The sequence below is a fragment of the Ictalurus punctatus genome, chromosome 18, assembly GCF_001660625.3.
Source record: "Ictalurus punctatus breed USDA103 chromosome 18, Coco_2.0, whole genome shotgun sequence".
In the NCBI taxonomy this organism is placed as follows: Eukaryota; Metazoa; Chordata; class Actinopteri; order Siluriformes; family Ictaluridae; genus Ictalurus; species Ictalurus punctatus.
The window spans coordinates 3,003,324-3,019,216 of NC_030433.2; the positions used below are offsets into that span (position 1 = coordinate 3,003,324).

General features: G+C 42.7%; 1 protein-coding gene across 2 annotated transcripts in view; it reads left to right on the forward strand.

The window, feature by feature from the left end:
- ric1 (RIC1 homolog, RAB6A GEF complex partner 1) overlaps positions 1 to 15,893 on the forward strand; it is a 49,725-nt gene that overhangs the window by 2,241 nt on the left and 31,591 nt on the right. For both annotated transcript variants that reach the window (XM_053687931.1, XM_053687932.1), the window contains exon 2: positions 7,300 to 7,407. In XM_053687931.1, coding sequence (XP_053543906.1) covers positions 7,300 to 7,407 — 108 coding nt within the window. The remainder of the gene's footprint in view (positions 1 to 7,299; positions 7,408 to 15,893) is intronic.

Sequence of the window (15,893 nt, forward strand, 5' to 3'; positions counted from 1 at the left end):
CATGGGGAAAAAAGTAAGCAAAAAAAAAAAAAAAAAAGCAGGTTGCGACGTCACTATCCGATCCCACTCAACTACTTTTGAACATAACACTCTGGGTCATTATCAGCTTGGAAAAATCTCCCAAACTCTGCTGTTGACGCTAGACCCTCCATCCAAGAAAGCCTGGTCATGAAACGTTAAGGAGGGATCTGTTGACGGACACGAGCTTCCATGCTGCGCAGTCTCCTCTCTAAAACTGACGATTTCGGCTCAGCTGCACCGAGAGCGTTTAAAGAACTGCAGTAAAATAATGTAATTCTGCAGTTTGATGCATTCTTTGCTGTTATTTAACTGCACTAATAAAACAATCTAAAAATTACCATGACCTGAACCAGTTTTTGCTCTAACTATGGAAATGACAACTAGTCCACTCCTTTTAGAAGTCTAAGGAGCTGGCGTATAGGAGTTGGTGTAAAACTATCATTGCTTTCAAGGTTTAGGATTTATTTATTTTTTTTCCTCATTTGAACCAACTTCTCATTGATACCAATGTTAATTTGTAATTTAATTTCTGTGGGATTTTCCATCATTAAATTCCTGCCCTCCTGTTAAAAGGCCAAAGTTCTCTCTCATTGTCCACCTTGTACATGTGTCCCAGTTCTACTATTGATATTAACAGCTGTGAACGTTACCATATGGATGATTTTGAAAGTGAAAAGCCAGCCCCCCCCCCCCCCCCCCCCCCCTTACATAGATGATTTTACATTCAGCGATCTAGATCTGCGGCTGATTTTCCAGGATTTACGGTTAGCTTAGGCTTTTGTAGTGGCTGTTGTCTTGAAGAGTTCGTGGATTTTCTGCTTTAGTCACCATCGTAAAGCAGAGTATTTATGGTTTCACACTGTCCTGTTGATCATCAGGAAGAGGAACGGCTTCGCTAAACGTCAGGGGGGGAAAACCTACGGCAAGTACTTTTTGTTTTTCTTTCAGTTCTTTGACAGCTGCTCTTGTATGTTTAAAAAAAAAGAAGAAAAAAAAAAAGGGCAAATAGCTACAGGCTTGGAGAAACACCAAGCACTGCTAGTTAGAAAAACTGGAGACCAATGTTAGCATGCTATAGGGGTTTTAAATGTAAAATTACCCTGAAGTAAGTTCTAAAGAATAAATGTATAAAATAATATTGTAGCTTGTTTAAGCTGAAACCGGGAAGCTCATGCCACCGCTGTGAAGCCAAGAGACTAACGCAGAACAATCTTATCTTACGATCGTGATTCGATCTCAGATGCTGTTTTTCAGTAGCAAGGTGTCTGTTTCTAATCAGAAACCATTCGGGCTTTGCTACGTGCCTCCACTGCGAAAGAGCAGGCACTTGAAGTGCAATTTGGGGTTTTTTCCCAGCACTACGATGCCGTTCGGGTCGGGGACGGTGTCACTGCGTTGTCGTAACTCGAGGTCCAATTCGAAAGCAAGATATAAATATTTTGTGGAGAGTGGTGTTTGAGATAACGTAACTTCTTAAAGGCGCTAGATGCTTATGTGGTGGAATGCGACGCGTCCCAAGTATCCGTGGCACTGACGATATAATTATCTTTTGGGTTTTCTCAGTATTACAGAAGCATCGTGTCAACGTGACCGACTGTTACGGAGAACTAGGCAGAAGAAAGGCGGGACCCCGAGAGACTCCTCTTGCACGTTGTGCCACATCACACCCCCTGGGGTGCATTAATTTCATGGAACAGCCTGCCCTGACGTGTGTCATTTCTTACTACGAGTTTAACTGCTCGCTAGTAACTTTTCAGTTTACATCAAGTTCAGCGTACAGATGTTGATTTTTAACCTGCGTTTCAGACCACGGTCCAGCCAGCTGCTGTAGATTGTATGTATATTTCTTTTACTTCAGAGGTCTGTGCTAGTGGATTATTAAACAGACATGCTTCAGAGTAGCAAAATTCGTCTCTCCAGTATTTCGTATCCCAATTTCTAGACAAGGAAATTCTGTCTCATGTTTAGTACGTACAGGTGCATCTCAAAAATAAATTCGTTTTTTCCCGTAAAATATTTTTTAACAAATGCACCTCTCATGTGTTCTTGGTTTATCACACAAAGTGAAATATTTCAAGCCATTTTTGTTTTGATCTCGATGTTTACGGCTTACAGCTCGTGGAAATCAAAAATCCAGTATCTCGGAATATTCGGATAAGGAATTTATAATACCGAAATGTCGACCCGAGAAGAGCTCTAAGCTGCTAATTAATTCAAAACACCTGCGAAGGTTTCCTGAGGCTTTAATCTCTCTGTCTGGTTCAGTACACACAACCACAATCATGGGGAAGATGAAAGTAAATGTTGCATTTCATTTGGAAATCAAGGTCCCAGAGACTGGAGGAATAGTGTAGAGGACCAGAATCCAAATCGCTTGAAGTCCAGTGTGACGTTTCCACAGTCCGTGGTGATTTGACCTCCGTGCAAAACCACTTTTCCACTGCGCGGTACGGCTCGACGTGGCTCGCTTTACTTTTCTGAGCTTGGTTTTCTACTGTGGTTTAGTGCCGCCTCAACAGGGATGCCATCTTCCACTCACCTTCACGCAGGAATGAGCCTTGTACAAATACCCGGTCGGGCTGTATTCCAAATGCCTTTCCTGTTCACTGAACATGGACCCTATTAACGATGTGGTCATTAAAAATCCATGGGCACTTCTCATGAAGAGTAGGGGTATACCCCCGGTGTCCTGGCGAAATTCCCCCATTGGCCCTTCTCCATCATTGCCCCCTAATAATCCCCATCTCTGAACTGGCTACATCACACTCTCCTCTCCACCATTAGCTGGTGTGTGGTGGGCGTTCTGGTGCACTATGGCTGCCGTTGCATCATCCGGGTGGATGCTACACACTGGTGGTGGTTGAGGAAATTGCAACGCGCTTTGAGTGCCTAGAAAAAGCGCTATATAAATCTAAGGAATTACTCCATCTGCGGACAAGCTTAATGGAGACACTGATTTCCTTTTCCAGCGGGGCTTTGCATCTGCGCACAGATTTATTGTTGCCACGGAACCGTTTCCATATTATTTGCCTGCACACGGGATGTGTTTTGAAGTAACAGCACTCTGTCTGGCAGTCTGTCTAAGCAACTACATATTTGACTTTATTTTCTCAGGAAACCTTTGCTTTTAAGCCAGTCGATGTCTCAGATGGTATGAGAAAGGAATACCAGTCCTACTTTGTTGACTCAAGTCCCATAGGAAATACCTAAGTCCACTTCCTTTTTCCACCCTGCTTTGTTGTTCCTGATTGGCCAGTTAGGGAGAGGAACAGGAAGCCCACAAAAAGGATTTCTTTGCCCCTCCAAAACATTCCTGAGTGCATACATGCATTTTTGCTTAATCCGTTTTATCCCACACACGCACACGTTGTCCTCACGATTTCTCTCACGCTAAAATCTCACACACCCAAAATCATGCTCCATATTTTGTTTTCTATTAACCTCCACTTCATGGTCTATTCTACACGCTTCATGCTCTGCCCATCGTTTTCTACAGTCCACACAGAACCGTTTCAGATTCGGGTGCACGACGTGATTTCAGGATACTTCCAGGTGGAGAGAATTTTTATAAGGGAAAAGGATGCTGGTCATGGTTGCTATGGTTACCTGGTAGCGTGGTACTTCTATTAGTTTAAAAAAAAAAAAATCTTATTTCCTTTCATGCAAGGTAGCTTATTAATTTGGATAGCAGAATCATTTTCAGGACCGAGCAGGTCCTCAAAGCAAAATCCGTAAACCTGTCTGCATAAACTTGTTTGTGTGCAGAAATACATTTCTATGTGAAGTTATTCACACACAAGAAGTGGTGTGTTCTCAGGCTGATGATGACAATTTGGTTTCTTTTGTGGTCATGTTAGTTCTCACTAGGTTGTTAATTACCGCTGTTCATGCTTCCTCGTTATGATAGTGCTCCAGGAAAAATGTTCCGTCCCTTCTCCTGAGCCGTCCCCCGAATCAGCGCCCCGTCCCTTCTCCTGAGCCGTTCCTGCAGTAATCCTTCCGTAATGTCACTCGATCCTCTTTACCTCCCTCTTTCTTTCTTTCTCTCCAGCAGTATGCCCGTCTCCGGTCCTCAACCTGTATATAAGGAATGAATTTGTGTCCATCTCTCAGCCCCCGTAAACAAACGTTTACTTTCCTGCATGCAACTCACTTTTTAAACACACCTTTGTTTGCCCGCCCCCAAAAAAAAACAGAACATATGGCACATGCTCAAGGACAGGGGTTCTCAAACTTTTGGCAACCAGTTGTTCCTCTAACTGTATTAAGAAAAAACCTGCGCACTCCTCAGATATTTATTTTAGTGATTATACAACAGGAAGTTCCGGCCCTCTTATTGGACAGGTGGCATTCCAAGAGTGCTTATGTTTAATATAACCACACTGTGATGTTTCACTGCTCGTCTGTGTTCACCACATGAAATTCCATTTCTAGCAACATTCCCACTGAAACATTGACTACAGTAGCGCTAGCGACATCAGCGGACATGGCAAACAATGCAATTTTTCATGAGTATAACTTTTGGCTTAAAATATGAAAGTGCAGCCGGTGAAGAAAAGGAAGAAGGGAAGCCAGTTTCACTGGATGCACCTTTTAATGAGTGTACAAATCATCGCGAGCCAGCTAGCTGACAGGCTTTCAGTGAGAGTGGCTTCAGGATCTGTTTCTGTTTGCGGAACGATAGCAAAAAAACTGTTGCATAAAAGCAATATCGCACGAGCAAGAGTACGGCCGTACTGAATATCAACACGACTTGCGATTACCTACGGCCGAATCACAGCCGTGCTAATACTCGGTATAACCGCACTCTTGCTCGTGCGATATAGCTTGATGATATTCCAATATTAACGTCGTAGATCCATCCATTTTTCTGTACCACTTATCCTACACGGGGTCGTGGGGAGCCACACATGACAGGGGACTTGAATGGGGTGCCAACCTATCACAGGACACAATTGCACACGCACTCACACACCCATTCATACACTATGGACAATTTAGAAATGCCAATCAGCCTACAGCGCATGAGGTGCTAGGCAATCGTACTAATCACTGAGCCGCCATGTCGTTGGATTCAGTTCGGCATTACGTCAACTTGTTTTTCAGTTATTGAGGTTTGGATTCCATTCAACTCGCCAGTCAAACAGGCTAATAACGAGATAAGAAACCAGTAAATGTTAGATCGATTGGCGCACCAAGAAGCGTGTTAAAATAGCATACTGACCTGATTTAATGGATTTGTCTTTAATGATGAACAGTCCTTTAAACGAGTCTGGGCCCTTTACTAAATTTCTAAAAACCCCTTAGAGCAGTTTCCGAGAAACAGTTCCATGAAAAATGATCGAGTTGTTCAACTCTTATTGAGGAAATGCCCGTGTTTATACTCCGATCAGTTACGATGTATCTCAGCGAGGACGTTTTCACTGCGCATGCCAAAAAAAAACCCCCAAAAACACAACACTGTAAACCGGCTCAAACGGACCGTTCGCTCGATAAGCTGATCGTCTTCACCAAATCTATGGCCTAAAAGTTTTAAATCCTAAACCTCCACAAAGATGTCACACTCGTATGATTTTTGAACAAATCAATGAACAGAGTTAAAGCAAAACGCTGTCTGGTTTCTGAGAAAATGAGTTTGCAGGTTTGAGAAATAATGATTGCACAAGATCACAAGTCTCCAGTGAATCAGATGGTTTTTGTTTTTTTGGGTTTTTTTTGTTTACTCTGTGTCTAATGCTATTAGCTTACACATGACCTCAGTGCTAGACGACACCTTCGCACGCATGTTCTGATGTTAGGATGCAAATTTTTTTTTTTTTAATAACCTTTCGTATCATGGTTCACTCTGTTAAATTTTTCACAAATAGTATGGTCACGTCTATCTTTAACCATGTCCAAGCTCGTTATGAACGTATTGCCTGATGGAATGAATCATGGGTTTGCTCTGTCTGAGAAATACCAGTGACGTGATGTTCCATCTGATTTATTTATAATAAAATAAACCTTTGTCGGTGCCCTACGTAGCATGTTCCTGAATGGTCCTCTCAGGCAGTGATGACATTTTGAAGAGTCAGTGTTGATACTATCTTGTGTGCTGTATTGTATTACTGCTGATCGGCACATAACCGGCGTCGGTTACGCTTTCCGACGACTCCGAAAACGACGCCTCTGTACTATTCCTATGGTGTCTGGCCTTAATCAGTTTAATTGCACAGACAATTTCTAGAACTTTTTTTTTTTCAATCAGCCAACTTGGTCACGCTCGGACGAACCTCCCGTCCGCCGTTTTGAAATTTGGCACGTATTGAGATATCTTTTAAAATATTTGATGTATGGGGGGGGGGGGGGGGGGGGGGGGGGGGGGGGGGGGGGGGGGGGGGGGGGGGGGGATTTCGTTGGGATCTCGCATCCTGTAGGAACCTGATAAATTTGAACACAGTGCCACCTAGTGTTCTAGATTATGTGTGCTCATTCTCACCTTGGAAGCTCTCTTCACCGTCACGGCAAGTGTCTTGTGTGGCGCGGTGAGGTTAGCGATACGCAATGATGGTACAAGTCCCGTGTTCGATTTCCTCTGTGGTGCAACTTGTTAAAAGCATGTGTAACGATGCATCATTCGGTTCCTTTCTTTTGTGGTTCAGCACTGCGGTAACCTCTTGACTTGCAAATAAATGCCTCTGTTCTGTTTGTTTCCTGTTCAGTCTTATTCTCAGCTGTGCTTCTGAGCCTATCTTTTATCTTCAGGCTCCGCATTGCACCTGCCGTGCCTTTGGTGCTTGGCCCCTTTAAACGCTGCTTGCAGCTTTAATTTCTTTTTTTTTGTTGTTGTTGTTGTTGTTGTTGTTGTTTTTTGGTCACATTGCACAATACTGAGGTGTCATGACTTCTTTTTATAAAAGAATTTTAGAACATTTATGCCAATGGGTTACAAACTCTGATTGAAAGCTACTGATTAGATGTTAGTTTCTGAAAGCTTTCCTTGTTTTCAGTAACTAATTTTTTTTCTAGACAATAAAAGGATCCGCTCTTTTCCCCCCCCCCCCCCCTCAAGCTACCATCGTGATGCATGTTGTATATCCTAGAGATGTTGTGTATCGTAGTATTTTTGCATATCGTTCGCTCCTAGAGCGCAGAGCCCAAAAGAAGCCGTGTGGAATAGTTTTTCCTTTTCTAATAGTTAAGTCAATAGGAAATTATTCAGGTAACCCTCATGAAAGCAAGTACTGGTTGAATAGTTGAACGTTTTTAATTTCTCTACCTCTCCCCCTGTCTCTTTAGCCCAGTGTTCTGGTCGTGAGTTATATCGAATCGGAGAAGGCAGCAGCTCAGTTTGGGTTCTATCAGCAGGCCGAATGGAAGCCAGACGATTCCATGATAGCAGTGGCGGTAAGTGGTACTTTAAATCATTTGATCTTTTTTTTTTTTTCAGTCTAGCTGTACCTCTGTGTGTAATCTCAGTCTGTATCCATATCTCAACGTTGTGTCTGTATAATCGCCTGCGTTTATCTCTCTTGGCCGCTCTCACAAATGTATGTTTGCTCCTGTGCAAATTTTTTTTTTTACTGCGGGGTTGTTAAAATGAGGAGTGGTGTATAGTGATGATAGCACCGGGAAAATCAGTTTTTACACGGATCATTTATTTATCTCTTTTAGCAATCCGTGTCCAGTGTCGTGCTCGAGTTTATCAAGGCTTAAGTTAAGATGATTTGCGTTAGCTAACTCAAAAGTATGAAGAGGAAGTTATGAGGAAATCGAGCGAGTACATGAATCGCCGAGAGAGACTTTTTATTTTTGCCGAGTTAACGATGGTTCCAGTAAGCGAGTATCGGTGCCGATTAATCGGCCAAACCGATCAATCGGTCGACCTCTAATCTCCATTTTCAGCTCAAGTCTTTAAACGTGAGGTGACTGTGTGTTGTGCTCGCACTAGTCCTGTTGCTGTTCTTGCGCTTCACAGTTCTGTCTTTCGCTCAGCCTTGTCATGGTTTTCACTTCCCTTTATATTCCTGATCATGGAAATGTTGTCTAGTATCCATCCGGCGCTCCACAGCACCGAGGAGCTTTGCACTACTGAAACCCGGATCAAGTCAAATGAAATGTTTTTTAGTTTTTGCGGAAGTCAGTATCTTTGTTTTTTTTTTTTTTTTTAATTATTCGTCTAGGGAACTTTTTCCACTCGGTAACACACAAGCTTTCCTAGGTTCCTTCCTTTCTAGGCATCGTTCGTTGTCATCTGTTACACCAAGTTATATAGGCTTCATTATGTAGTATAGCTTCATGTATTTGAGTCTTAAAACAGGCACGCTCCTACATGTTAGGATTTCAGGAACATGACGTATGAGTGGGAGAGAGGAGAGAAGAGGCCGAGAGACACGAAAGAGACTGAAACCTGGAGAGGGGAAGTGAGAGCGAGGAAACATGCTTCTGCATCAGCTAGATAACCTGAATTTAAATATTGTGATTGACATACTTTCACATGTCTTTTTAAAATGATATAAATAGGGAGTGATTTGATTCGTCTGCGCCATCACGGTGTTACCATAACTGTAGGTCCGAAACCGTAAACTCCACGTCCGGTAACTTTACGTCACTGGTGATTATCCTTGCCCTTGGTGTGTACTGGTGAGAAGGTGTGCTGGCTCGTCAGCACGTAAACAACAAAGACACGCCCATCTCGACAGTTTCTACAGAAATCGTTTACCCCGTGCGAATAGTCAAACGGTATCATAATAACTAATCCCATCCCAATAGGGCTTAAGACTACAAAAGGCTCATTAGGGTTGTTTGACTGTTATTCACAGTGTATATTTATACGGTTCTGTCAGTCAACTTCCTTTTGTGTCCGGCTGTGACGCTTGGGTAAAAACAATGTTTCAAACCCCCCCCCCCCCCCGCGTTTCCTCTGGACCCCTAAAGTCGTACTACGGTGGCCTCAGGTTCTCTAATCATGCCGCGTTCACACAGCACCAGTCGCTGTACTATGAAGTCGCCAGTAGGTCTTCCTACTACTGGTTTCCATGGTAACGTTTGTCATGCTTAACTAAAATTAAGCATTCTGGAGGGAGAGCATTTTTATAGAAAATTCACCAGCGCATATATGAGTCATATACTAATGAGATGAAGAAGATTTGGGCTAGAAAGTCCAGGGCCACTTCCGATATAGCACAATTGCTGTGGCCCGGATCCGGCCCGCACCTGACACTGTCATCCGGCCCACATACTACGTGGAATGATGACACTCCTGGTTTTTTGTTTGTTTGTTTGTTTGGTCCACTTTAGGGTCACATCCAGATTAGACGTCGCCGTCAGCACCGCATCTTTGCCTTAAAAGGCCCACTTGTGATTTGGGATGTTTGGGCCATATTTGCTATTTTACATGTGGGCCACTTCAGGTTCATATCTATTTTGTGTGGGCCAAAATAAAAGCCAATAGAACCGCATCACCGCCTGAAGTAGCCCACATCCGGATGCTATCTGGGTTTTTGGTCCCAGTCCACCCCTGATTATTGCTATTAATGCTAAATTATATATGCTGAGAATTTCAATATGGATGTTAAAACACTGAAATGAGGGCCCCATTCCTACATTTTGCCTAGTGCCCCCAAATCACTAAATCTGCCCCTGGCTGAGAGTGGAGTGAAGGTACACCAGATAACCAAGTCCTTCAGAGTGAATATTGGCTTCCGGTCGTTCAGACTGACTGGTCTCTCTGACAGCTCAAACTGTGATGGTTTTGGTCCAGAAAATTGGAGCCGTTTTAATATATTATACTGATTTTATTAACAGATTTCAAAGCGGAATGATGTAGGACCCGGTATGTCCTGTTCCGTAAGGACATTTGGAGCGAATGTTACTGAGAATGAGGATATAAGACCCGTTTTCTTTTTTTTTTTTCTTTTCTTTTTCTTTTTTTTTTTTTTTAAACCAAACGTGTAAGATAATATGAATTGTTGATGTGCCACTTTGCAAGCTTCTAGTTGCTATGGTAACATTTAACCAGGCTTGAGAGGTTGTTTTTTTTTGGTGTTTTGGTTTTTTTTTTGCATGCAAGTGCAGCCAGTGAGAGAAAGCAGAGACGGGAGAGAATAAAAATAAAGTGAGCAGAGATTAGTTTCAGTCTCATCAGGGCAACCGTGCTCTGTGCTCCGGCACAGATCTTCCAGTCACGTGTGTATACGAGTGTGAGCAGGAACACGAAGCTCCTCTTGTTTTTCGATACCGAATCCCTCATTTCCATCTGACGTCGACACTGAGATCAGACTCGCCTTTCTCCGGCTGTTGGCCGTAGGAGGATTATTAGGAATTTTAATACGGAAAAAATATCTATCGTCGTTTTGTTTTGTGTTTTTTTTCTTTCCTCGTTCTGCTTTACTTCTCGTTTTATTTTTATCTTCTCATTAATGGCTGTTGCGTCTCATTTGTGTCATTTTGTATAAGCAGAATCTCACATGGCAAACTCGGCTGTAAAATGTGTCGCACAACAACAGTTGTCACTCGTGTTACCATAACAACAGTCATGTTGATCTCAAGTTTTGTTTTTTATTTTAATTTTTCATTAAAGCACCTTACTTATTTTTAAGCGTTGTATCTTAAGCCGTGTCAGATCGCTGTCGGGATCCGCTGACAGACGAGGTTTCTATATCTCAATCATCATGCCATCTCTAGCTTCCGCCTTTGAATCTCCTTTTCCGGAGAGAGACTCGCTGAATTCACTTCAAATAAGCACAGAGCAAAAGCTACGACAAAGCATGTCCGATGTTAAATACGAAAACGAGTGGCGGAGTCTTATCAGCATATTTAAAGCACCTAAACATTTGAAGTTTGTTTTGTAGAGCGGCTGTAGTCTTGCATCTGCTCTGAGTGTAACCTCAGCTTTACACCATTACACCAATTTGTTTAATTTTTTTTTCGCCAATTTGTTCATTACACCATGATGAACAAATCGGCATTGACTCATGTTATGCAAAACTTAATTATGACTCATTATAGCACATTCTGACTTCTGGGAAGGGTCACTACTGTGCCGAGTTTTTACCGTTTGGAGATGACGGCTCTCACCGTAGTCTTTTGGAGTCCCAGAGCCTTTGAGATAGCTTCGTAACCCTTCCCAGACTGATGCATTTCGATCCCCTTCTTCCTCGTCATTTCTGGGATTCCTTTCAACTTTGACAGTGTGTTAATGGATAAGACCTTTTTAACCAACATCCTGCTGTTGAAAAAGTTCTCTTGAAGTGTTGATGTGATTGAACAGGGTTCGCAGAAATCAGGCCTGGTTGTGTCCAGTCCAGCTGAACCCCGTTATCGATGCGGTTTCATAGATTGGGGATTTAGTAACTACGGGGGCAAATACATTTTCACACCGGCCCAGTTGGTATCGAATACCTTTTTTTTTTTTTTTTTTTTTTTTTTTTTTTTTTTTGTTTTTTTTTTTTTTTGCTTCACTAAATAGCATCGTTTAAAAACTGTATTTTGTGTCTACTCGGGTTGCCTTTGTTTTCCTTTCTGAAACGGTTTAGTATATGAGACGCACAAACTGAAGAAATCATGAATACTTTTTCCCAGCACTGTAAGTCTTAATCCCTTTCCTCGAGGTACTCTTCATAAGGATGCGCATAAGGGATGTCGTTTGTGACGGCCATCAGTCTGGACTCCGTGCCCTACTCTATTTTCACTCTGCAGCGTTTCCGACGTGCGCGAGTGCTCGCGTTCGGTCTCGTCTCCCAGTTCGGCGTGCTAAAAACAAGTTGCTTGGTTGCAGCGATGCAACCAAGCAAATAAAAAAAATATTTTTTTATATTAACCTGACTCTGCTTCAGCGTTTCTTTGCCTTCTCTTCGCATCTTCGTGCAGCGTCTAGAGATTTGTGGGTTGAAAATAACCCAATAAGCAAAGCCGGCAGCGCTTATTTTCCCAACGCTTATTTTTAGCCAGGCCTCCTCTTCAAATAATATTCATGCAACATGAAAACGGTGGCCAAGGAACGAATTCCACCCACTAACGTGTACTGTTCAAATCGCCACATCCTCTGCTCTCAACACACCGCCTCACGTGTAGTCGTGTGCATACACGCACACGCTCACTCTCGTGCACACACACACACATGCTGGTATGTGCGTTGTAAAATTAAAAAAAAAAACTTAAGAAGGCTCAATCGGTTTTTGTTATGAGACAGGAAGCAGAGATCAAAGCTAGCGCTAAATACAGGCCACAGGCTGTGAGTGTGAGAGAGAGCGAGCACGTGTGAGTGCGAGACACCCTCGTATTTATCCTCCCTCGGTGTTTCCTTGCTGTTGTTTAGACAAAGAATCTCTACAGTTCATCTCCTCTTATCATTGTTTGCACTGCGTAAAAGTCACACTGTGTAATCTATTCACAGCGTCGTTATGCAGTCTGCATTTATTCATTTACGGCCGGGTCCAAGCCGTTTCTTTTTTCGACCCTGTAAAGGAATTCTGGGTAACTGCTCCTTTAAAATGTATTTCTCTTTTATATTTAAAGATTGAGTGCAAGAAGACAGGGAAGGGGATTTTATAATAATAATAATAATAATAATAATAATGCCAAGGGCACTGTACGCACGGGCATACATGCGCAAGAAGAAGTAGGAAAGAGAAGAGCTGCGTCCGAATATTCCTACTGAACTGATGTATAGCTGGCGGAAAGCAGTACGCCAAAGGAGTAGTATGTCCGAGTTTTCCGTATTCATAAAACAGTAAGCGAGAAATACCCGAACGAACTGCTGCTTCCGCCGAGATCCTGCAGTACGGAAGCAACGGACACTGCGCTCTCCTATAAGGCGGTGGGACTGGCGCAGAAGAGCTGTCTGAATCCAAAATGGCGGACGGCAGCGCACCGGCTGCCGTGATTTCAAAACCATAATGGGTGCGCTTTGAGCATATTTGTGTCTGTGTGTGTATATATTATTTATAAATATAAAATGATGCTGAACTCAGGGTCCAGGAGACCGTCGTTAGTAGGAATTCCGAGTCGTTTTTTTTCTGTTTTTCTTTCCCCTGGTCGTAAATTCCAAGTCAGCTAGGACCTACTCGTCGATTTGATTGTGTCTCAGGTAGACGACTACTCCTCCCCCCCCCCCCCCCCCCCCCCCCCGTTTTCTTCTCTTTGCTTCTTCAGTAATGGAAAAGTCATCAGTCATAAAAAGCAGCGAATGTTAAACCCATTATGAGGTTTCACTGTTAAAAAAAACCCCAAAAAACAACAGCACGTCTGTTTAAAATGAAAGCAGAACGTTGAAGCAGAGCAGACAAACCGTCATCTATAGATCTAGGTGAAACTGTTTCATAACAGGACATTGTGACTGGATTCAACTTTGACCTACAGCAAAACATCAACTCAGCTTTTTCTAGCCCGAGCCAGTAATCAGTGCGTGCGTGCGTGTGTGTGTGTGTGCGTGCGCGCGTGTGTGCGGGAGAGAGACGGCAATACTTCGGCTCCTTGATCATACCGGTCTCAGGATGCCCGCGCTTCCTGTTATTGTTAGCTTCTGTGTAGACGTTCCTGTGTGCTTTACAATGAAAGGAGAGGACGAGGTGCGTGTGAAGGGCGCTTGTTAACAATTAAAAACGCACCAGTTTATTTGAAACCGTTCTAAAATGAATGACTGGGTGTGACGTTGGCAGATACCAGAGTCAGAGTTTCATAGACGAAATCGTTACTAGGTAACGGTATCATTTTACTGCTGTTGCTTTTATCAGTTGCTGATTTAGAGGTTTAGTAAAATTCTCTACAAATAATGTAGACATTCGGCATCTAAAATCGACGCGTCTAAAGCAACTGTCAGGAAACAGTACCGGGAAATTATGGGTTTGATTATGCGAGCGAAATAAAAAATATTCTGAAGTACAAAATGGGTACAGTCGGTTTATATTAAAGACTTCTGCTTTCCGTCCAATCAGGAAACCTTACTGTGATGTGATGTTCGATAAGCAACCTACCCTTTCCGTTTAGAGTTGATGCTGATGCGGATCTGATTTTGCTGTAGCGTTTTCACATTTGTTGTTTGTTGGTTTTGTCAGTATTTTTGCTTTTGTCTTGTTGTCTTTGTGTTCCTTTTTCAAAATTTGCAATGCAATTGTAGTTAATTTTTTTTTTTTTTTTTTTTTTTTTTTTGTGCGGAAAACTACTTGAATTGGCGAAATTGCGACTGCAGGTCATAGTTACGCACGGTCTTTCGCAGTGCTTCTTGTTGGTGAATGAGATCGTTTCGCTGTACTGGTTTGACGAACGTGAATCGAAGAGGGCTTTGGCCGTGTGTGCGTTGTGATCGGGGCGGATTTAGTGATTTGGGGGCCCTAGGCAGAATATCGGAATGGGGCCCTCATTTCAGTGTTTTAACGTCGATATTTAAATTTTCAGCATGTGTTATTTAGCATGAATGGCAATAATCAGGGGTGGTCTGGGACCAAAAAGTGGCCCTGGACTTTCTGACAGTCCAGAGCGGACCACCACGCCCGGCCCACGACACGCCACACATGAAGTAAGCATTCTGATGGCGTTTTAGCGTACGGTTTTTTTTTTTTTTTTTTTAGAACATACCGAATTAATGAGCAAAAAGTCAAAATAAAACTTTTTTTAATCATAAGTTTAAGCTCGGTGCTCAAGGCAATTGCTGACCTTTGCCTAACGGTAAAGTCCGCCCCTGATTGTGATGATGATGCGACATGACGCGTCTTGGCCCAAATCTGCAGTAAATCAGCTGTAATTTTGTAAAATTGAAAGCTCCTTCGACTATTACAGAGTTTCTTGGTTTTTGCGTTCATTTCTGCACTCGCAAAATCCTGCCGGGACGGTCTCCGGTGTGTTTTTGGCTTTGACTTCTTTGTTTGGATGTTTTTGTCTGTGTTTTTTTGTTATTGCGTGTGTGGTTTTGTTGTTTGTTTTGTCGGTGTTTTGAGTATCTTTTTTGTTGTTGTTGTAGTTTGGTTTTGTCTGTTCCGTTTTAGGTGTTTACTTGTTTTTCCCCCTTTATGTTTCAGTACTTGTGCCTTTTCGTTTTGCTGCTTTTTCTTTACTTTCTGGTCTGTTTACTGTTTTTCTGTCGCATTTTTGTTCTTGTTGTTGTTGTTAATGTGTTTTTGCCCTTAGAGTCCAATGTCCGTCGCTAAAACTCGAACCACACCACACGTTGGCCGCAGGCTATTCGACTCTCTGACACACAGATTTCCTCCGTTTTTCTGTTGTTTTTTTTTCAGCAGTGGAACCGATGACGTCAGGAATGTATTTTTATTGCGCTGTAAAGTTTGCTCGAGCCACAGAGGACAGATGGGCTGACTAACTCAAAACCTGCACCAGGGGACAAGGCTATTCTTTGTTTCCAAGTTTATTTTGTGACCTCGGTATTATAAGGCTCCGTGTGGGCGCAGAGCGATTAGCGGATAGAACCGTATAATAACTGAGGTCGCGCACTTGCGTTCAGTTCAGGTTGAAATCCGTTCTTGGTACGATTCTCCCTCGTCCCTTTCACGCGCAGGCCGTTTTTGTTAGCTCGCTGGGTCCAATCGAGCATTGAGGAAACATCATTATTGATGGTTATTATTGTATGATTTGGCCCAGATCACCCAGTCCTAAAAAGAGCAGTCGGTATGAAGCGTATCGAAGAAGAGAGCCTAAATCCGTTTTGTCCGAGGAAGAACGCTACATGTCGAGAAGGATACAAAAAAATCCAGCACTTTGTTCTGCTTGCCAAAAGCGTGAAAAAGTACCCTATAGAGCTAACAATAGCGCCTGTGTTAACAATTTCTGATGAAATACTTTGAGTGCAGCAGAACGAGTTGTGTAGATGAAGTGCAATCAAAAATGGCTTTTTAAGAAGCAAGCACTTTTATCATAATACAAAGGTACTACATTAACAT